The following is a 25,033-nucleotide window of genomic DNA, read 5'->3' on the forward strand; positions in this document are numbered from 1 at the left end:
CCATTTTCTTAAAACAACATTGTTGGATGAGGGTAAAGTCTACACCTGTTGTATTCGGCGCATGTGACCAATTAAAATGGATTTGATTTGGAATAGTCGTTTTTCATTAACCATAATCAATCAGATTTGTTACTGTAACCTCACAGCGCTGACATGATTTGCAATCTGAAAGTGATATGATGTAAATGTTTAAGGAAAAGAGACGCTCTGTAACGTGATAACCATTGAATGTGAAACATAAGTAGATGAAATGTGAGAGAGAAGTCAATATACTCCCTGTCCCTCCCCAAGGCTGATATGTGAGTGTCTCTGAGGAACTCTAGGGCCAGTCCTAATGGGTTGTGTGGCCACAGTCACGGCATATCACATGATTCAAAAATAATGAACAAAACCCAGTGACTTTATTTCAGTCCACTTTATTTAAAGATAAAACAGGACATACATACATCGAAAAGAATTCCGAAGTACAGACACTTACCATTACACAGACATTTACACATAGAAACGTAAACACACAGAGAAAGACACACACGCAAAAATGGGGCTCCCTTATGGAACAAGATGTTCTAAAACTGCAAAGGAAAACATAAGTCATTTCTCAAAAGCTAAGTCATCTTGGCTCAGCAAATTTATGACCACAAAAAGAACATGTACTGGTCAAGCCATGATTTCAGCTACTTCTAAATACAAACCCTGAAGCAAAAACTAGAAAAAAGCTGTACTAATAAAATGCAACGTTAGACAAAAAAATAATCAGCTATTGAGCAATAGTGGAAAATGGAAAGAAGTGTGTGAGAGAAAAGAGAGAAGTGTAAAGTGGAAGGAGGAACTATCTGAGGTGAGGACTGTGTGTACCATAGCAAATACTGGCTGGCTGTCACAATGGAGTGTTGCAATAAGGTGTGTGCTTTCCTGATTCTCTGGAAATTCAAGGGGATTGAGACAAACTCCAGAAACACACACAATCCCTTTTAACAGATAGGCAATGATACATGCACACACACACCGATCGGACAAATTAACGGCAATACATTTTAATTTACAAACAGATATACATATATAACCACTTTAAAAGAAGTCAACAAAAAATACATCAAATAAGAGAGCGAATAAACCAAACTTATGTCTAAAATATTTTGCAACAAAGGAACAATAACATCAGACCACACAGCTCAAAATGGGAACCGATGCTTCAACAATGACAACAACCACAGACGGACAAAGAGAAAACAGGATGCTGGTCAGATGAAAGAGCCCGAAATGTCAGACAGCCTACAGACTGTTGTCGCCTTGCAATGTAACAGCCAACACCAGTCTGATAAGCTATCTGACAGGCCGAGAGAGTGACGGACATGCCTGAGACACAAACACACACGTAACATGAGGAAAGAGGAGGGAAAAAAATCCTTCCATTACTTACCCTGAGAGAGAGGCTGTATTTGAATGGGGTGATTAGCAGAGCTGCAGCAGACTGGAGGGAGGCTGAGGCTGTGCGTTCAACAGTGCCTCTCTGTTTTGAATCTACTCGACTGATTCGTCTCCTGGCTCCGTCACTGGGGCAGTGCAGCGAGTTCATAGGAGGGTTCACTGGAGGTAACGCCACAGACCCGTTTCACTGCGCTCGCTCTCTTTTTCTCTCCACTCGCTCCCCCCCTTTCCTGCCTGTCCGCCCGGAGCTCCCAAACCAACATACCAGGGCAACAGTACAAAAAAATACACAAATAATTCACAAGCAATTACGAAAAATAGGAATCTTGGATCACAAGCCAGCTGACGTTATCCAACAAGCATAAGACAGAAAAAAGTAACATATTGATGACATAACATTATTTTAAGTGCTGCCCTTCCTCCCAGAGGAATTGTGAACATGAGCTTGCGGAGCATTCAAGCTTTACATGGGAGTTGAGAGAGTGCAGAGGAGTCTGCTGCATTAACACACACACTGTCTGAAACTCCCTCCATAGCCAGGCACTGAAGACAAAGGAATCACTTACCACAAGCTTCAAACCAGGCACAACCCCTAAAAGATCATATAAACTAAACAGATACCACCAAACACGACTTGTGATCCAAATGAAAGGCTCTATAAGGAAGAGAGTTCCAGAAGTGGCACAAACACAGATCTGATTCAATCCATCAGTGCATCTGGTTGGTTGAGCAGCCCCAGGTCTGACTCATGTGCTCTCTTATTGGAAGTAGAAAATAACTCCAGACAAAGGGACCAGCAGAATGATTCATGGACGATTTATGAAGTCTGATCCAAAGGTGTTCACTCTGTGGAATTTTACAGCATAGAAATGACATCAATAGTAGTATAGGTACAGATACAAATCAAGTGATTTAACTCCCTGTTTTGATTTATTCAGATCTATCTACATCAGATTTGTAGAAGTGAAGTTATGAAAATCCTATATTATCATAGCTATATTTACAAGATGTGCATTCCATGTCGATCCCATTTCAGTTGAAACAACAACAACAAAAAACACAAACCCTAATAAATTAACTGGGAAAAAACAGATGAGGCCTTACACAACTAAAATAATATATAACATCAGTCCCTGCATTACAGTGCACACACCAAATCATTTAAGAAAAATAAAACTGATCCAAGCCAAACATAATCATGTAAATAAACAGGCTCTATGATAAGACTATCAGTTCTAGTCGTGGAAGCTGGACCAAAAAGTACTTAAGGCCTCGCAGAGGAGAATCAGTGCCAGTAGCTGCTGACCCACCCACACACAGTCACTGTAGAGCTGCTCAATGAAATGGATGTCCTATCCATACAACACCACACCACATGGCCATGCACCTACCTTACAGTGAACAACCACTGAGGAAGCAAAGAACTATGGGCCATCATCTCTATCAAAAAATCCTGGGAAGCAAATCAATTAAGTCCAAGTTCCATGTAAACGGATAACCTTCAGTATCACTACAGAAACAAAGGAAACGGTTACTTCATACGGATGGATATCCATCGATGGATAACATAGCCCATACTTCGGATTATGGCGATTTGTGTCTCATTGGAGATTATTGGAGACAGAGAAAAAAGAGGAGGATACAGCAGGTTTGTGCTGAGGGTTTTTTGACCGAGAGCCCAGAATGTGTACTAGGCTAGCTGCTCTTCTCGCTTCTTAGTGTTGCCTTCACTTGGTTTTCCCCTCAGAGTACATCTGCTGCTGCTGGCGCTTGGCATAGCTCTGGGCCATGGAGTTGACGATGGAGCAGACAAAGAAACAAACCATGACCACGATCACCTTCTCAAAGACCCACGACAGCCAGTTTTCATCCTGCAAGAAGCGGAACAGAAACAGAAGGGGCGAGACCCTGGTCACTATGGAGTCAGCCTTCCCCACATAGTCCCTAGCATCTACAGTCTCTGATGCTAAACTAGAACCTATGTTCTATCTGAGTGGGATGAGATCTGCTCCCACATCCATCCATGTGCAGGACACAGAGAGATCAGTGGTAGTAAAAAGCAAACCCGCCAAACCTCCTCCCTCGCCCCCGGTGACCCCAACTGGCAGCCTCCGTTTCCCCAAAGGTAAATTGCCTCGCTTTTCTCCCGTAACTGCAGGAGGTTCAAGTTACAATAAAAAAGGAACATTCTTCTAGAAACAGCCTTAATCTCTCGTTGTGCAACTCAAAGTCTCTCCTTTCCCTTTCTCTCTCTTTCTCACTAGCTCACACATCGGATGAGGAGGAAAAAAAGAAAAATGTTTTCAATTAATCATTTCGAGAGAGAGGGAGTGGGAGAGAGAAAGCGAGAGAGAGGCAGAAGGAGCGGGAGAGGGATACAGAGCGAGAAAGAGAGAGAAAAAGAGGGAGAGATTTTTTTTTTAAGAATTCAAAGAGATACGGCTCCAGCTACAACTGGCTCTTTTTGTTCCAGACAGATTTTTTTAATGGATTGTCAATGCAGGGCAGGGGGGCCCCGCCCGCCCCCCAGTCATCACTAGCAGTGGGTTCAGGCGGGGCACTCTGTGACAAGGAGGAGTGACTGAACACTCACACACTCCCCTCCACTCAGACTAAGCATGACTCAGCACACCTACTGCTAACACTGTTAAGTGCTAATAGTGCTACACTGCTAATAGTGCTATAGCCAGACCCTACACTGGCCCCCTCTCCCTTAGCCCCAGCCCCCTCCTACCCTGTCCTCAGCCTGCCCAGCCCACCATGCACCCAATGAACCCTCTCTCTGTCACTCTAAATGCTGCCCAGAGGCCCTGAGAGGTACAGTACTATTACATTGCTACTGCTGGACTACAGTATCATCTCCACTGTATATATTCATCCCACTACTGTAATAGAAATAGTCAGGGAGAGATGAGAGGATTACAAATCGGAGAAAATTAAATATGAAATAAAAGTGAAAAAGAGAGAAGAAAATGAGATTGAAAGGAAAGCGAATAACAAAAAAAAGTAAATTACTGAAAGAGAGGGAGACAAAAAATAGAGAGCGAGATAGAGAGAAGATAAAGAAAGAAAAGTGGAGGGAGTCTAAGAGAATGAGAGAAAGAAAGTGAGGGAAACATTCTTTAGAGAGAGGGCCTCTCAATGAGGGAGGTAGTGAATAGAGGAAGGCAGTAGAGTATAGTAGAGGATGGGCCCCTGGATGAGGTACTTACGGCTGAGGTCCCCTCTCCCGCGTGGTGGTGCATCTTGGCTCTCTGGGCCTGCAAGTATTCCCTAAAGGGCTTCTGTAGAGAGGAGCCCAGCACTGGGACAGCACTGCCACACAGCCAACAGATAGAGGGAAAAAGAAGGGGAGGGAAGGGTGGGGGTGGAGGCAAGGAGAGAGACAGAGGGGAGGGAGGAGGGGAACACAGAACACGTCACATCATTGTTACTCACCACCAAGCCAAGGGCAGCAACAAAGGGAGGCATGCTGTCCTGCCTTCCTGCTCCCTTCCTCTCTCCCTGCTTCTCTCTTCCACACAGAGAGCGAGAGAGACTGTGCATTCAAACAGCTCATCCCCACAGACAGGAATTCAGAACAGACCAACAAAAAAAAAGAAACTGTGAAAAAGTACAGGATGTACTGAGAGCTACATATCCTAACACTTCAGCTTGTTTAAGAACAAAAAGAGAGAATAAAAAGAAAAGGGGAAAAAGTTGGCTTGTCCTCTAAGTCCACAGACACATACACACACATACTCCGGCTCTGGAAACCACACACACACTCTGGCACACAGACACACACACATCCGCAAACCCGTTCAACTCCCCTGCAGTGCTCCTCTCCTCTCTGCTGCAGCGAGCGAGGAGAAATGAATGACTTCTCAGAACTCTCACATTTATCACCAGCGGTTCCTGTAAGAACTGGTTCCAGCCAATTAATGAGGAAGTGAGTCGTGCCTGTGTCATCACTGGCTGAGAGAGGGGGAAGGCCCTGCCCTCTACCAGCCATAGGATGAGGTGGCTGCTGTAAGACAGCCCATATTAGGAAAACCCTTTACAAGATTCAGCCACCAACTACAAGCACACTACCACCCCCCACCTCTCTCTCACACACACACACACACACACACACACAAAGAAGAAGGAAGAGGAACAGACAGATAGAGAGAGCGGCAGAGAGAGAGAGAGAATGCTGGCCCATCCCTAGTCAGGAGTTAGTGATTAATCACTAAACAAATACATACTAAAGACCTTACACTATTTAGTGGCACAACTTTGTCAATTATAACCCATTACCAACATTGTTAAAAGCATTCCAACTCCTGATTATAAAGGTGAAAATTCTACATCTGTAACAGTGGTGTGGGGATGGCATGTTCCAAGACACAATTCAAAGTGCAAACCGTATGTTCACAAAGGCTGTTGACTTCATAGGACCGATAAGTTTCTCTTTCAAACTCTTTCATTTACGCACTTCCCACACACTGAACACACACGTGTGCGTGTTCTCTCTCTCACACACACACACACACACACACACACACACAATCTTCCCACTCATTGTGTGAGAAAACAAGAGTTGTCACAGCAAGCATTTTCATTTGCATGAGTTTACAACAGTTAAGTTTATTTGAATCATTAACCAAACACAGTTACGGATATCCTTGTCATGAATAGACAGAATAAAAAGACTAAGTGACAAAGAAAATCCTAGAGATGGATCATGCTCACCTGACCCAACAGAGAATGCACAAAAGAAGATCCAGAGGAAGATGAGTGGATTAAAGATTCATCCCCTCCACCATTCATCCTACACATTCTACAGCACTTTTTACACACATAGAAACCAAACCGCTTCTTAAATGCTAAATAGTACAACAATTCTGGTAATAACTTAACACTAAGACAAATAAATAAATTCAAAATCAGATCAGATATTCAATTTCCGACTGACTGAAACATAAACTGACAAGAACAAAGAGAGCAAGTCAGGGTTTGAGAAATGGCGGGCTCAATTCATGTCCTGTACGATGAGCAACACTGAGTCATGAGCCTGACACCAAAACTTAACAAGTTGACACAAACTCAAACCTAACAGTCACAAATATGTTTTAATACCTCAGGGCTGTATCTGTGTGTATTAACGTACATAAAACTGCCTGTTTTGAGCTTTTGGAACTATCACAAACTTTCTAGAACATTCTACAGACCAATGCTTTGTGAACCTTCTGGACTTGTGTTGTACTATATACCTGTAAGTATGTTTCAAACCATATGTTGTGCTGTATTTTTGTAAGGGGCACAGACAGTGATTGTAATATATTTTTGTAAGGGGCACAGACAGTGATTGTAATATATTTTTGTAAGGGGCACAGACAGTGATTGTAATATATTTTTGTAAGAGGCACAGACAGTGATTGTAATATATTTTTGTAAGAGGCACAGACAGTGATTGTAATATATTTTTGTAAGAGGAACAGACAGTGATTGTAATATGTTTTTGTACAAGGGGAATTGTAAATGTTACATTCTGACAATGTGAGTATGTGGAATCTGGAAAATATAGAATTTCTGAAGGTATGCATTCAAATATCTGTGATTAAACAATTGAAAAAATGTGATTTACTCTCTGTGAGTTTTTAAATTAAATGTTTTCTCTTCAATTATTTTTGTAACCACACCCTGAGTTTGCTGGCTCTTTAATCATAAGCGGGAGAATGTGGCAGTAGCCGTATTTCAGTAAAAGTCTAATAAAATAGTGCTATTCAGTAAACAATACATTCCTGTTATTTGCTTAACAGCTACTGAACAAACCTTATAACCACCATGTTTGTTGAAATCATGTGGTTTACAATACTATAACATAAAGATATTTACTATAGAGCAACAGTGTGGGTGGAGAATAATTATAATTCAATGCAAACAAGAAAAACCTAGAAAACCAAATTGACACTTTTAGAATTAGCCTAACAATCAAATATAAAAAGAGGATTTCCCTATTAAAGAGGAATATGGCTTATCTAGTTCTCGTAATCAGTCACAATTGATCCATATAGATTCTAGCTAAAATAACACCACTCAATTTCAAAATAAAATGTCTCTCTAAATTAACAACAAGCAGACATAAATATCAAGCAACGGAACTAAAACATATCACACATTTAAATGATAGATTTGAATCATGTCATGCATTTACTCTATAATCCTAAATCTATTAAAAGCATGAATCTAATACAAATAACTAAGGAAATTAACCTAAGCAAAGTATAAAATCAACCACAGATTCTACAATCAATAGTAGTCTATTTCTTGACTGCCTTCTACCTTTAGAAAACTCTAAAACCAATGGTCAAAAACATGATTTTAGTACTTCAGGACTCTTTGTGATTTTGTGATACAGTATCTGGAACTTTTGCAAAATAATACTTTTATGAACATTTTGTTTCTATAAAATCCCTATAAAATATATTTTTACACATCAGTGTATGAAATATTCACCAATTTCTAAAATCAGTTTGTTTTTGCATGTTGGTGAAGAGATGATACTGATTTAACTATTGCTGAACAAATGTTACATTTAATTCCAAATGTCATTTTTCACATTGAATGAGATAATTCTATTTTCAATAAACCATAACAAGGTAGTCCAAATTGCAGTTATATTATGTAATCCAACGAGAGAGAAAACATTGCAATTTTTCTGAAGGGGGAACAAAACGATTCAAATGTGCAGTTAAAAAAATATGTCAACATCAAACACCAAACGTAGCATACATTTTGTCTCCAAATTCTTTCAGATAATTTTTACTATTACTGAATTAAGAAAACTCAAACATGTACTAGATCAGACAGGTCTTCATTCAGTGACTCACAATATACCAGAGCCTACATACATACATCTGACAAAAAGATTCAAACTGAAGCTACATATAAAGTCCTCCAATAATCTACAAATGCATAATAAAGCCCAATTATATGCGATCAAAAGTTACCAAAAGCCTTCAGAGCTAAGATAAATAAATCAATGTTGTTGCTGTTATATTTAAGGTTAGATTTAATCAATATGCAACATTGGGGGAAAATATATGGCGTCATTGACCAGAAGAGGTGGTATGTTTGGACTACAGAGCCCACGCTAAAAAAACTATCTGGACATAACATGGGAGCAACAGCTATTTGATGATGCCAGGTAGGACACATGGGGTGACTTGAAGACTTGTAATGCATCACTGACCAAACAAATCACCTTCCTTTTTACATTGATATACTAGATCAGCTGCTGTGCCACATTTGGGTGTACTAACTCTCTTGTTAACTTTATGAAGCCTGTATTGATCCATTTAAATGAAGTGATGCATAGATTCATGCAGGGATGACCTTATCAAGCAGATGATTAGTCTCATTTCTCCTCACCCTGTGAGCTCACATCTCAGGTCAGTGATGGGAACTGAGGACTGATAGATCTATGGGAGGTATAGGTATCATCACACACACTGACACACACACTGAAATATACAACAACTGAAGCAAACATGCATGCACACACAGTGACAGACATACACACTCACACACACACACACACACACACACACACACACACACACACTCCATACGCTGACGGTCAAACAGTCAAATCGACAGTGATGGGGGAGACGAGAGGCTGTGACTAAAGCCCTGCCAGCATGATTGACTGGGGGGACCTGTGGACATCCACATGCGGACAGGTAAGAGATAGGGCCTAGGCCATACTTAGAAGAATGGAAATTACTAGTACCTAATGCATCATGATATGTAAGAAAGGAGTCGTGCCAAATCAGATAACCATGGTTTAATTTCGCCCCTGTCTGGCTCCCTGTCTGGCTGTGAAGGTCTATTTGCCTACCCACTCACAGCCAAGTCACATCAAGGAGGAAAATGTCTACTTATTGATAAATAACCAGGGAGGTGTAGAATGTTCAGGTGCTGAGCCATGTTCTTAACATCTCACAAGGAGACTTGCTTCCTTAACAAAACCACCACCAATACATCCTCCTCCTACATAGAGGACAAAACATTAAAGAGTTCATTTGTGACCGTCAACAACGGGCCATTTTTTTATGAGCTTTCATTTCCTTCTGTCGCGTATATTATATTCCCATTCTTTTTGGTGCGTTCATTTCCTTGAAACCAAATTCTACAGAACATGATTCAGAGGTAACCTATGACCCCTGGCCCCTTGTGAAGCTGCCTGACACACACACACACACACACACACACACACACACACACAACTTTCTCTCTCTCTCTCTTCTCTCTCTCTCTCTCTCACACACACACACACACACACACACACACACACACACACACGACCACAAGCAGCCACAATACACACATGAAAACTAGTGGCACAATCATAAATACCCACACACCCAACCCAGGGGCAGGACAGCGATAGAGAACAATTCTCACATGACAGCGAGCACAGCTAGCTAACCCCTGGCCAGGTCCAACTGGTTACAACATCACAACAAAGAGCTTAGGCAACTGTTAGTGTTACTCAACACAACACCGCCAAGTTCACATCAAACATAACACTTCTGCCAGTACAACCAGATACAGCCAGAAACTCAGGCTTGGTGTTAAGGTATTGTGTCTGTCTGACCTGAAACAATGAAACCTGGAAGTCTTTGTCACAACTATGAATATCTATAATTAAACCACTCATCTAAAAGGTTTCCATCTCATTTTACAATTATAATATTTCAATGTACAGTTTGTTGAAGATGTAACACAAACTGTATAATTGTTGTTATCTGGTAATAATGGCATATCTAATCAGGGCAGGTGCTCATACTTTTCTACTGCTCCTCTAGCCAAATTGTCCATGCTGTGTTTTACAGGCCTTTATTTTCTACAAAAACACACGGACTCATCACACATTGTAGGCTAAGCCAGGGAGAACCAGAGATGAAAGGGAGTTAGTTAAGTATCTATGCTACAACCACTACTAGACTAGATGAATCAGCTAGTTAGCTAGGCTATGCTGTCAAAACAAGCTAGTCTTTTCTGCAGTTGGCCCCTTCACCCCTGTGCCTGACCATGAGACAACAAACGCTAACAACTCCAAAGTAACCTTCTACTGGCGGTATTCATTTCTCCGCTCGGCGCCGGTGGGGACTTCATGTAGCAACGCACCACCGAGCTCGCAGGGGACTTCATGCAGCAACGCACCACCGAGCTCGCAGGGGACTTCATGCAGCCAACGCACCACCGAGCTCGCAGGGGACTTTTTTTCAAGATTATCTCCTTTGATAGACAATTTGTTGCATTTATAAGAGAAAAAAGAGAGAACACATTTGTAATTTGTTTTAAAAAACACCACCAATCAAAAGGGCAGGTGCTCCAGCGCAACTAGGACTCTACATGTGCACATGCCAGCATGTAATAATGGCCCATGTAGGGAAGCAATAATCCCTGATAATGATTTGTGAAGAGTGTAAAAAAAGTTACAGTGAAAAATACGGTGAAAAAAATGTATGTGTGACTCCATGTCTCACTGTGTCAGTCTGATCTGGTCCCGTTGAATCAGGCTCTTTCCCAATGACTTCATCACTAAGGCATGGAGCCCACTCCTGGATGAAGATCCCCCTAGTACTACCCAGCCAGTGTGTTGATCACAACTATGCCTGCTTCCTTCTCAACTATTTGTGGCACACACACACACACACGCACGCACGCACGCACACACGCACACGCACACGCAATCTCTTTCACAGACACTCTCAGACAAATTCACAGAAAGGAGGGAGCACTAAACAATGAAGGGGGAGGGAAGAAAGGATGAGATCATTTCTTTTTTGGAAATGACTTATCAGCACGGGTCTGCAGGGAGGGACTGCCAGCTAAACACACCGTCTGCCCCCAGGGGTGCCCACTGCCAGGAAACAAAGAGCACCAATTATATATAGCACTCTCTTATTCCTGTCACCTCACATAGTCCTATAAAACAGCCCCCAACAACCCACCAACAACCACCCGGGTCTGGGCCTATGAGTGGCTGAGGAGGTGTGATGAGGTGAGAGGTCTGTGTCACTCAGTGACTGTGCTGGCCTTTCCAGAGGTAGGGTGTGGGTAGTGGCATGGTTGACTGACTCAGAGGGATAGAGACAGCCATGACTAGCCTGGCCAGGATTCCCAGTTGGAACGCAGGAGAGGCCAAGAGGAGGGGAGGGAGGCAGGGGAGCAGGGGGTATGGGAGAAAGCTAGAACCAGAGTCTGATCCCATTGATCCATTTAAAAAAAAAAAAAGTTTTATTTGACCTTTATTTAACCAGGTATCGATGGCCACACTACTGAGTCAGAGACACTCCACCTAGGTTGAATATCTCCCATGCTATATTTATTGTTGCAAAAAAAAAAACAGTTAACAAACTAATTATGTAAGTAACAAATCTATGACTGACCAATGCAGAATGTGTGTCTTATAGAGTATGCCGTGAATAATGGGTGGCTGTGTACGTGCGGCTCATATAATACTTTCACCTTGTTGATCATCTGCTTTGACATTCCACAGATCAACACATAGGTTACTATGGAGCTGGAGAAACCCACAGGCTGCAAGACAGTCTTTCGCTCTAAAATTGTGTACAATATGTTCTACTTTCATTACATGCATAAAAAATAACAACACATTAACAAATAGCAACCATTTAAGATAAATATATTATTCTTACTCAATTGTAATATTTTTATTGTCAGACCTCGGAACAAGGGAGAGAACGTGGTTCAGCGGTGAATCATGAGGAGTTTTTCAGTCTCCCCTTTGAGCACAATAATAGTCTCAGGTTTGTGGCTAGGTTGTGCATACGCTTTGGGCAGGATGTGTCTGTCTGTCTGTCTAATGTACAGACAGCCAGTGAAAGTACTGCTCATGACCTACTTTATTGACCTTGCCCCTTCCTAACACCACAACGATACAAAATAGCAATTGTCTATTGCTAGTTCCAGTGCTTTACAACCACTGTTATTGCCAAAGATGAAAAAGTATCTACAGTGTCTTCAGAAAATATTCAGAACCCTTGACTTCTCCCACATTTTGTTGTGTTACAGCCTCAATTTAAAATGGATTACATTGAGAGTGTGTGTCACTGGCCTACGCACACTACCCTATAATGTCAAAGTGGAATTATGTTAAAAATATATATTTTTATAAATTAGAAGTGAAAAGCTGAAATGTTTTGAGTCAATAAGTATTCAAGCCCTTTGTTATGGCAGGCGTAAATGCGTTCAGGAGGAAAAATATGCTTAACAAGTCACAGAAGTTGTGTTTAATAATAATAGTGTTTAACATGATTTTTGAATGACTACCTCATCTCTGTGCCCCACACATACAATTATCTGTAAGGTCCCTCGTTCGAGCTGTTCATTTCAAACACAGATTCTACCACAAAGACCATGGAGGTTTTCCAATGCCTCACAAAGAAGCGCACCTATTGGTAGATGGGCCAAAATAAAAATAAAAGCAGACACTGAATATCCCTTAGAGGATGGTGAAGTTATTAATTACACTTTAGATGGTGTATCAATACACCCAGTCACTACAGAGGTACAGGCGTCCTTCCTAACTCCGTTGTCGGAGAGGAAGGAAACCGTTTAAGAATTTCACCATGAGGCCAATGGTGACTTTAAAACAGTTAGTGTTTAATGGCTGTGACAGGAGAAAACTGAGGATGGATCAACAACATTGTAGTTACTCCACAACACCAACCTAAATAACAGAGTGGAAAGAAGGAAGCCTGTAGAGAATAAAATGCATCCTGTTTGCAATAAGGCAACTGCAAAAAATGTGGCACAGAAATTAACTGTCATTTTTGTGCTGAATAAAGATATGTTTGGGGCAAATCCAACACAACACATCACTGAGTACCACTATATATTTTCAAGCATGGTGGTGGCTGCATGAATACCTGTCATCGGCAAGGACTAAGGAGTATTTTAGGAGAAAAAGAAACGCAATGAATCGAAGCACAGGCAAAATCCTAGAGGAAAACCTGGTTCAGTCTGCTATCCAACAGACACTGGGAGACAAATTCACCTTTTATCAGGACAATTACCTAAAGCACAAGGCCAAATATACACTGGAGTTGCTTACCAACACGACACTGAATGTTTCTGAGCGCCGTAGTTACAGTTTTGACTTAAATCGGCTTGCAAATCTATGGCAAACACACCCTTTGACTTATTAGCTTGACTGTCATTGTTCTGATATCACTGCTCTGTTTGTGTTCATGTTGAATGAGTTGCCTTGGAGCAACATCCTGCCCTGCCGTGTGTTCTGGTAACAGACAGACAGCGCTGTAAAGCAGGCCTGTGACTCAGGACAACAGGGTGAACAGAGGTGGACTGGACGGCTCTTTGATGACTTGTCCTCCATCTCTGGGGAGAGGTGCTCATACAGCACAGAGCATCACTGTACACAACAACAGACCACAGGCTGATACTAACCTATCCAAAACACTCACATCATGTTGACTAAAATCAGACAGGAATTGTGTCGTTATATCAAGTCATAATAGATTTGTTGTTTGTTGCTAATTTAATCAATGATGTTGTACAAATGAAAAATACTTGGGGGAACAGGAGACGAAAACAAATGAATCAGGGATGAATAAAGCAGGAAGTAGCGTGCCGTGCAATGATGATCACGCCAAACTGAAGGGCAACGACACATGACACCAGACCCAGTGCATTGATCTGACCACCTACTTCACCCCCATCTCCCCCACTCTTATTTATCTGTACCTTAAACACACACAGAGAACAAAACAGAGAACCAACCCCTTCACAGGCCTTCAATGTGATAATGACCACATACAGTACCAGTCAAAAGTTTGGGCACACCTACTAATTCAAGGGTTATTCTTTATTTTGACTATTTTCCACAAGGCAAAGGATGGCTACTTTGAAGAATCGAAAATATAAAATATATTTTGATTTGTTTAACACGTTTTTGGTTACTACATGATTCCATATGTGTTATTTCATAGTTTTGATGTCTTCACTATTATTCTACAATGTAAAAAATAGTAAAAGTAAACAAAAGCCCTGGAATGAGTAGGCGTGTCCAAACTTTTGACTGGTACTGTATATGTATCACCTATATCATACCTTCCTACTGACCTCTTGCCAAGTCGACCTTGCAAAAGAGGTTTTCTAACCTCAAGTGTCTTTACTGGTTAAATAAAAGTTAATAAATAAATACAAATATCACTTATAACTGTCATTTAATAAGTCATAATTTTTTATGTACTTAGTGAAGACCACCTGGATTCTGGACAGACCGAGCAAGCTCTCCAAGTCCTTATGTATTTCTCAAACCCTCTCCGATTGAGAGAAATCTATTTCTTGAGGGAGCCAAGTGCTGTAATCATAAGAAGAGGAGTTGAGTAAAGAGGCTCCCCGTTGTGACTTGCATTAAACTTAACGACTCTGTTATAAAAACCGTCAACCCCAATCTGGCCCTCCATCACTCTCTCCTCCACTCTGACCCCTCTCTCCTGTCCTCCTAAATGAGAAATCAGACTGTGTTTCCCCCTAGAGAGGCCTGGCCCGGCCTGCCACTATAGGCTTGATAAATGACATCTTTATGAGGGCTTTTCAGGTGATCCGTCCCTCCCAGCCTTCGTTCTCAGCAGACAGTGACTAACAACTAACAACATAACGTTGATTTGATTTTGGTATTGCTAAAAGAATCTTGTGAGAGGTGAGGAGTCACCATAATCATCCAAACTTGACCTACATTTAATTCATCGCCTAGGCCTAAAGTTCACCTTCATTTAGAACACTTACTTAGTATCTGGTAAATTCCTGATAGAATTTCTGAGTAAATTTGGATAATTCTCTGTCAAATCTTTATAACTGGTCAGTTACTGATACAAACACAATTAGCCCAGGCACACATCACACTCTCTCGCTCTCTCTCTCGCTCTCCCTCTGCATCCTCCAAGCCCTCCCTATGAGCAGGGCTCAGTGCACCCTGGTCTCAATGGGTTCCCCTGATTAAATAAAAGTTCAATTTTAAAAAAGGCTCACAGGGTTAAGCTTACTGTAGTTGAGTGTTAGTTGGTCTGGGAGGCAGGGAGTCAAGGAGCAGGAAAGGCCATCTGCATGGACATTGTGCTGATAATGTGCTCCATACTAAGAGATGGACTCACATGGAAATTAATACCTTCTCATGGAGAGGATCCCTTTTTCCCCATTCTCTATCCCTGCCATTCATAGGGAGACCCCCAGTCAGCCTGGTTTTTCTCCACACCAGCCCCAGCCCCTGCATCTCAATGGACCTCTCACCAATAATCCCCTCCATTGACACACAATCTGAGGGATTACGGAATTACAATACACTACATGTTACAGTGGCTGATTGACCGTGGTAGATGGGCTTCAATCAAAGTGATAGATTATCATCCAGGGAATTCCCATGCTGCTTTCAAGATCTAAAAACAGTAAGTACAGTATAGTTACAGTAAGTGGGTAAAAATGCTACGAAATAACACACACACACACACACACACACCAATGTTTTTTTTGCTGTGAAGTGAACCACATAAGCTTTCTCAAGGCCATAGCCACAATGACTCAAACCGTATGGACAACTCAGACTTAGACCAGAAATGCCGTAGTCTTGCAGACACTGAATCAGTGTCTGAAACTATACAATATAATCATCATCATCAAGAACCCTTTCATTCCCACATGTCATCTCATGTGATCTGGCTGTTGTGTTGAATAGCTGGCATAACCCACCAGTCTCACCACTACTCCAGCTTAAACGCACAGCCGTACTGCTAGGCAGATGACACACAGCTCTATTTACCCATCAGACCCAGGGACCAAGCTAAGGTAGCTACCCTTCACACGTGTCTTGCTGAGATCAAATGTTGGATGTGTGACAAATTTCTCCAGCTCAATGATAGGAAATCAGAGGATGTTTTATTTGGCCCCCCCTTGCTAGAACCCAGATTGTAGATAACCTTGGTAATCTGTCCACCAATGTAAAGCTTACGTTCATAAGCCTTGGCGTTTTCTTTGACCCTGACCTAAACCTCGAGCTGCATGTGAAGAAGGTTGTCCAGTCCTGCTCATCTAAGAAATATAGTTAAAGTCAAGTATTTTACTTCAGTCACTGATCTGGAGAAAGTTATACATGCTTTATTTCCTAACGCCTATATTACTGTAATTCTTTGTATACATGCCTCAGTCAGAAACCACTCCATCTACAGTTAGTTCAAAAGGCTGCAGCTCGGCTTTTAACAGGCACCCGAAAATGTAACCATGACACCTATTTCAGCTTCTCCACACTGGCTACAAGTCACTTTTAGAATACATTTTATGAATGACGTTTATGGCTAGGCTTGGTTTAAAGCCATTCTATATCTCAGATCCTTTATCTCTCTACGAGCCAGGACGCAGCCGAAGATCCTCTGGCAGGGCGCTGTGGACCATTCTAGGCTGGAGACCAGGCTGCTCCTTCTCTTTCCTCTCCATTTCCCCTTCCTCCTGTCTTTGATAGTACTTTTTATTTTGATGTGAAGCACTCTGTTACTTATATTGAAAAGCTTTATACAAAACAAGTTATTATCATTATTACTGCAGACATCAAACATCCCTTTAGGCTGGAACTGGGGTGGAATTGATACAGTATCTAATCACTGAGCTCTCATTATTGACGCTCATCAAGCATGATTAACACAGGAAACCATCCAACCTCTCCAGTTCCAATACATAACTTTCCTCTGGAATCCCAACCACACTGACCAGTCTTTTATCAGAGATAACAAGAGAGGGAAGTAAAGGGGGATGGTAACAAAGAAACGTGCTGATGATCTGATTACACCAGCAGAGTCATTGTGACTTGGGGGGTGTCATGATGAGTCTAGTGTGCCAAGCAGCTGTGGGACATCATATCATACAGGAAGTAGCATGATAAGCTCTATCCACTGTGATTCTTATATGAATGGTTTGGCAACACTAAACAGGGAGAGGATGTGATGAAAGATTATTTATGGTTGTGGTGTGCTGGCACTCTTACAAAGAGATCAAAAATGTTCGTCTTTATTTATGATTGCTCTAGACTTCAATCAGAAGCTAAATGAAATGAGAGAGGGGCACATTCTGATCCACCATGACAACCATGACAGGAAAAGCCTTCTCTTTTGATAAGGAGACATCCTCATAAGTCATCAAATATAATATACCGGTGGCTTCAGTCTTATCAGGACCACCACATCATATAAAAGCTTTCTATTATGATTTAACAATACATTCAAAAAATATTGAGATGTGTTGTATCCCAAGAGCAAGTTCTGAAAACAAAATGGATGATATACGATCAAGACTATCCTACCAATAGGGCATTAAAAACGGCGATATCTTATGTTTCACCGAATTTTGGATGTACAACGACCCAGATAACATAGAGCTAGTGGGATTTCCCATGCATCAGCAGGACAGAGAAGCTACGTCTGGTGAGGCGAGGGGCGGGGGTGTGTGTCTATTTGTCAATAACAGCGGGTGAGCGATGTCTAATATTAAAGAAGTCTCGAGGTATTGCTCGCCTGAGGTAGAGTACCTTATGATAAGCTGTAGACCGCACTATCCACCAAGAGAGTTCTCATCTATATTATGCGTAGCGGCCTATTTACCATCACAAATCGTCGCTGGCACTAAGACTGCACTCAACCAGCTATATATCCAAAAGCAAACAAGAAAATGCTCATCCAGAAGCGGCGCACCTAGTGGCCGGGGACTTTAATGCAGGCAAATTTAAATTAGTTTTACCAGCATGTCATGTGCAACCAGAGGGGAAAAAATCTAGACCACCTTTACTCCACACACAGAGACGCGTACAAACCTCTCCCACCATTTGGCAAATCTGACCATAATTTTATCCTCAGAAATCCTGCTTAAAGGAAAAACTAAAGCAGGAAGCAATGGTGTAAAGTGCTTAAGTAAAAATAATTTAAAGTACTACTTAAGTAGTTTTTGGGACATCTGTACTTTACTATTTATATTTTTGCCAACTTTTACTTCACTAAAGAAAATAATGTACTTTTTACTCCATTCATTTTCCCTGACACCCAAAAGTACTCATTACATTTTGATAGGAAAATTGTCCAATTCACACACTTATCAAGAGAACATCCCTGGTCATCCCTATTGCCTCTGATCTGGCAGACTCACTAAACACAAATTATTTGTTTGTAAATGATGTCTGAGTGTTGGAATGTGCCCCTGGCTATCCTTCAAAAATATATATATATATGCGCTTAATATACAGAATTTGAAATGGTTTATACATTTTATTTTCATACGTAAGTACATATTAGAAGTTCCATTTACTTTACATTTAAAACCAAAAACGTTAACTTTTTTTTTTACTCAAGTAGTATTTTACTGGGTGACTCACTTTTACTTGAGTCATTTCCTATTAAAGGTTTCTTTACTTTTACTCAAGTATGACAAATTAGTTCTTTTTCCACCACTGGCAGGAAGTACCAGTGACTTGCTCAATAGAGAAGTGGCCAGATGACACGGATGCTACGCTACAGGACTGTTTTGCTAGCACAGACTGGAAGACATATCTTGCATTACTCATCTCATATGTATGTACTGTATTCTAAATAAAAGTAAAGAAACAATGTATACGAAATGCTTCAGTCTGGTTTTAGACCCCATCATAGCACTGAGACTGCACTCTTGAAGGTGGTAAATGGCCTTTTAATGGCATCAGACCGAGGCTCTGCATCTGTCCTCGTGGTCCTAGACCTTAGTGCTGCTTTTGATACCATCGATCACCATATTCTTTTGGAGAGATTGGAAACTCAAATTGGTCTACACGGACAAGTTCTGGCCTGGTTTAGATCTTATCTGTCGGAAAGATATCAGTTTGTCTCTGTGAATGGTTTGTCCTCTGACAAATCAACTGTAAATTTCGGTGTTCCTCAAGGTTTCCCGATTTAGGACCACTATTGTTTTCACTATATATTTTACCTCTTGGGGATGTTATTCGAAAACATAATGTTAACTTTCACTGCTATGCGGATGACACCCAGCTGTACATTTCAATGAAACATGGTGAAGCCCCAACATTGCCCTCGCTAGAAGCATGTGTTTCAGACATAAGGAAGTGGATGGCTGCAAACGTTCTACTTTTAAACTCGGACAAAACAGAGATGCTTGTTCTAGGTCCCAAGAAACAAAGAGATCTTCTGTTGAATCTGACAATTCATCTAAATGGTTGTACAGTCGTCTCAAATAAAACTGTGAAGGACCTCGGCGTTACTCTGGACCCTGATCTCTCTTTTGAAATACATATCAAGACTGTTTCAAGGACAGCTTTTTTCCATCTACGTAACATTGCAAAAATCAGAAACTTTCTGTCCAAAAATGATGCAGAAAAATGTATCCATGCTTTTGTCACTTCTAGGTTAGACTACTGCAATGCTCTACTTTCCGGCTACCCGGATAAAGCAATAAATAAACTTCAGTTAGTGCTAAATACGGCTGCTAGAATCCTGACTAGAACCCAAAAATTTTATCATATTACTCCAGTGCTAGCCTTCCTACACTGGCTTCCTGTCAAGGCAAGGGCTGATTTCAAGGTTTTACTGCTAACCTACAAAGCATTACATGCTCCTACCAATCTCTCTGATATGGTCCTGCCGTACATACCTACACGTACGCTACGGTCACAAGACGCAGGCCTCCTAATTGTCCCTAGAATTTCTAAGCAAACAGCTGGAGGCAGGGCTTTCTCCTATAGAGCTCCATTTTTATGGAATGGTCTGCCTACCCATGTGAGAGACGCAAACTCGGTCTCAACTTTTAAGTCTTTACTGAAGACTCATCTCTTCAGTGGGTCATATGATTGAGTGTAGTCTGGCCCAGGAGTGGGAAGGTGAACGGAAAGGCTCTGGAGCAACGAACCGCCCTTGCTGTCTCTGCCTGGCCGGTTCCCCTCTTTCCATTGGGATTCTCTGCCTCTAACCCTATTACAGGGGCTGAGTCACTGGCTTACTAGGACTCTTTCATACCGTCCCTAGAACGGGTGCGTCACTTGAGTGGGTTGAGTCACTGATGTGATCTTCCTGTCTGGGTTGGCGCCCCCCCTTGGGTTGTGCCGTGGCGGAGATCTTTGTGGGCTATACTCGGCCTTGTCTCAGGATGGTAAGTTGGTGTGGGGGCTGTGCTTTGGCAAAGTGGGTGGGGTTATATCCTTCTTGTTTGGCCCTGTCCGGGGGTGTCATCGGATGGGGCCACAGTGTCTCCTGACCCCTCCTGTCTCAGCCTCCAGTATTTATGCTGCAGTAGTTTATGTGTCCGGGGGCTAGGGTCAGTTTGTTATATCTGGAGTACTTCTCCTGTCCTATCCGGTGTCCTGTGTGAATTTGAAGTATGCTCTCTCTAATTTTATATTTCTCTCTTTCTTTCTCTCTCTCTGAGGACCTGAGCCCTCGGACCATGCCTCAGGACTACCTGACATGATGACTCCTTGCGGTCCCCAGTCCACCTGGCTGTGCTGCTGCTCCAGTTTAAACTGTTCTGCCTGTGATTATTATTATTTGACCATGCTGGTCATTTATGAACATTTGAACATCTTGGCCACGTTCTGTTATAATCTCCACCTGGCACAGCCAGAAGAGGACTGGCCACCCCTCATAGCCTGATTCCTCTCTAGGTTTCTTCCTAGGTTTTGGCCTTTCTAGGGAGTTTTTCCTAGCCACCGTGCTTCTACACCTGCATTGCTTGCTGTTTGGGGTTTTAGGCTGGGTTTCTGTACAGCACTTTGAGATATCAGCTGATGTACGAAGGGCTATATAAATAAATTTGATTTGATTTGATATACTATTCTACAGTATCTTAGTCACTTAATGTTTACATATCTGGAATTACTCATCTCATATGTATATACTGTTTTCTATACTATTCTGTGGTATCTCATTCACTTAATAATGTTTACATATCTTGCAATACTCATCTCATACGTACAGTTGAAGTCGGAAGTTTACACACTTAGGTTGGAGTCATTAAAACTTGTTTTTCAACCACTCCACAAATTTGTTGTTAACAAACTATAGTTTTGGCAAGTCGGTTAGGACATCTACTTTGTACATGACACAAGTAATTACAGACAGATTATTTCATTTGTAATTCACTGTATCACAATTCCAGTGGGCAAGAAGTTTACATCCACTAAGTTGATTGTGCCTTTAAACAGCTTTAATTTGAGTCAATCAGAGGTGTACCTGTGGATGTATTTCAAGGCCTAACTTCAAACTCAGCGCCTCTTTGCTTGACATCATGGGAACATTTTTTTTAAAGACATCAGACAACATTTGTAGACCTCCACAAGTCTGGTTCATCCTTGGGAGCAATTTCCAAATGCCTGAAGGTACCACGTTCATCTGTACAAACAATAGTAAACACCATGGGACCACGCAGCCGTCATACCGCTCAGGAAGCAGACGCATTCTGTCTCCTAGAGAAGAACGTACTTTGGTGCGAAAAGTGCAAATCAATCCCAGAACAACAGCTAAGGACCTTGTGAAGAAGCTGGAGGAGACAGGTACAAAAGTATCTACATCCACAGTAAAACGAGTCCTATATCGACATAACCTGAAAGGCCGCTCAGCAAGGAAGAAGCCACTGCTCCAAAACCACCTTAAAAAACCCAGACTACAGTTTGCAACTGCACATGGGGACAAAGATTGTACTTTTTGGAGAAATGTCCTCTGGTCTGATGAAACAAAAATATAATTGTTTGGCCATAATGACCATTGTTATGTTTGGAGGAAAAAGGGGAGGCTTGCAAGCCGAAGAACACCATCCCAACCGTGAAGCACAAGGGTGGCAGCGTCATGTTGTGGTGGTGCTTTGCCGCAGGAGGGATTGGTGCAATTCACAAAATCGATGGCATCTTGAGGAAGGAAAATTAGGTGGATATATTGAAGCAACATCTCAAGACATCAGTCAGGAAGTTCAAGCTTGGTCGCAAATGTGTCTTCCAAATGGACAATGACCCCAAGCATACTTCCAAAGTTGTGGCAAAATGGCTTAAGGACAACAAAGTCAAGGTATTGGAGTGGCCATCATAAAACCCTGACCTCAATCCCTTAGAAGATTTGTGGGCGGAACTGAAAAAGCGTGTGCGAGCAAGGGGGCCTACAAACCTGACTCAGTTACACCAGCTCTGTCAGGAGGAATGGGCCAAAATTCACCCAACTCATTGTTGGAAGCTTGTGGAAGGCTATCTGAAACGTTTGACCCAAGTTAAAGAATTTAAAGGCAATACTACCAAATACTAATTGAGTGTATGTAAACTTCTGACCCACCGGGAATGTGATGAAAGAAATAAAAGCTGAAATAAATCACTCTCTACTATTATTCTGACATTTCACATTCTTAAAATAAAGTGGTGATCCTAACTGACCTAAGACAGGGAATTTTTACTAGGAATAAATGTCAGGAATTGTGAAACACTGAGTTTAAATGTATTGGCTAAGGTGTATGTAAACTTCCGACTTCAACTGTATATACTGTATTCCATACTATTCTACTGTACTTTAGTCCATTCCGCTCTGACATAGCTCGTCCATATGTATATAGTCTTAATTCATTCCTACTTAGATTTGTGTGTAATGGCTATATGTTGTGTAATTGGTTAGATATTACTTGTCAGATATTACTGCACCGTCGGAGCTGGAAGCACAAGTATTTTGCTGCACTCGCAATAACATCTGCTAATCACGTGTATGAGTCCACAAAAATTGTATTTTATTTGAATATGTTCCCAGGATTCATCCAATGGCTTTGAGGAGTATACCACCTCAGTCACTGGCTTCATCAATAAGTGCATCGATGACGTCGTCTCCACAGTGACCGTACATACATATCCCAACCAGAAGCCAGGGATTACAGGCAACATCTGCATCGAGCTAAAGTCTAGAGCTGCTGCTTTCAAGGAGCGGGACACTAATCCGGACGCTTATGAGAAAAATCCCGCTACGCCCTCAGACGAACCATCAAACAGGCAAAGCGTCAATATAGGATTAAGATTGAATCCTACTACACGCTCGACAGATGTGTAAAGGCTTGAAAACTATTACGGACTACAAAGGGAAACCCAACCGTGAGCTACCCGGTGACGCGAGCATACCAGACGAGCGAAATGCCTTTTATGCCCGCATCGAGGCAAGCAGCACTGAAGCATGCATCAGATCACCTGCTGATCCGAACGACTGTGTGATAATGGCCAACATTCACAAAGCCGCGGGCCCAGACGGATTACCAGGACGTGTACTCAAAGTATGCGCGGACCAACTGGCAAGTGTCTTCACTGACATTTTCAACCTCTCCCTGACCGAGTCTGTATTACCTACGTGTTTCAAGCAGACCATCATAGTCCCTGTGCCCAAGGTAGCGAAGGTAACCTGCCTAAATGATTACCGCCCCGTAGCATTCACGTCGGTAGCATGAAGTGCTTTGAAAGGCTGGTCATGTCTCACTTCACCAGCATCATCCTGGATACCTTAGACCCACTCCAATTTGAATATTGCCCCAACACATCCACAGATGACTCAATCTCAATCACACTCCACACAGCCATTTCCCACCTGGACAAAATTAACACTTATATGAGAATGCTGTTCATTGACTACAGCTCAGCGTTCAACACCATAGTGCCCACAAAGCTCATCACTAAGCTAAGGACCCTGGGACTAAAGACCTCCCTCTGCAACTGGACCCTGGACTTCCTGACAGGCCGCCCCCAGGTGGTAAGGGTAGGCAACAACACATCTGCCACACTGATCCTCAACACTTGGGCCCCTCAGGGGTGTGCGCTTATTCCCCTCCTGTATTCCCTGTTCACCCACGATTGCGTGGCCAAACACGACTCCAACACAATCATTAAGTTTGCTGACGACACAACAGTGTCTGATTACCTGATTACCAAAAACGATGAGACAGCCTATTGGGAAGAGGTCAGAGACCTGGCAGTGTGGTGCCAGGACAACAACCTCTACCTCAATGTGAGCAAGACAAAGGAGCTGATCGTGGACTACAGGAAAAGGTGGGCCAAACAGGCCCCGATTTACATCGATGGGGCTGTAGTGGAGCGGGTTGAGAATTTGAAGTTACTTGGTGTTCACATCACCAACTAACTATCATGGTCCAAACACCCCAACACAGTCATGAAGAAGGCATGACAACACCTTTTCCCCCTCAGGAGACTGAAAAGATTTGGCATGGGCAGATCCTCCAAAATTTCTACAGCTGCACCATCGAGAGCACCCTAACCGATTGTATCACCGCCTGGTGTGGCAACTGCTCAGCATCTGACCGTATGTCGCTACAGAGAGTAGTGCGTACGGCCCAGTACATCACTGCGGCCAAGCTTCCTGCCATCCAGGACCTATATACTAGGCGGTGTCAGAGGAAGGCCCAAAATATTGTCAAAGACTCCAGTCACCCAAGTCATAGACTGTTCTCTCTGCTCCCGCACGGCAAGCGGTACCGGAGCACCAAGTCTCGGACCAAAAGGCTCCTTAACAGCTTCTACCCCCAAGCCATAAGACTGCTG

General features: G+C 42.2%; 1 protein-coding gene across 4 annotated transcripts in view; it reads right to left on the reverse strand.

Annotated features, from left to right (window-relative positions):
* Window positions 1-400: 400 nt before the first annotated feature.
* LOC115135910 (vacuole membrane protein 1-like) overlaps window positions 401-25,033 on the reverse strand; it is a 100,987-nt gene continuing 76,354 nt past the window's right edge. For all 4 annotated transcript variants that reach the window (XM_029671105.2, XM_029671104.2, XM_029671106.2 and 1 more), the window contains exons 11-12: window positions 4,641-4,743; window positions 401-3,299 (exon numbers count right to left, since the gene is read on the reverse strand). In XM_029671105.2, the coding sequence (XP_029526965.1) occupies window positions 3,156-3,299; window positions 4,641-4,743 (247 nt within the window). In that variant the 3' untranslated portion in view covers window positions 401-3,155. The remainder of the gene's footprint in view (window positions 3,300-4,640; window positions 4,744-25,033) is intronic.

This window comes from Oncorhynchus nerka, linkage group LG10 (assembly GCF_034236695.1).
Source record: "Oncorhynchus nerka isolate Pitt River linkage group LG10, Oner_Uvic_2.0, whole genome shotgun sequence".
Classification (NCBI taxonomy): domain Eukaryota; kingdom Metazoa; phylum Chordata; class Actinopteri; order Salmoniformes; family Salmonidae; genus Oncorhynchus; species Oncorhynchus nerka.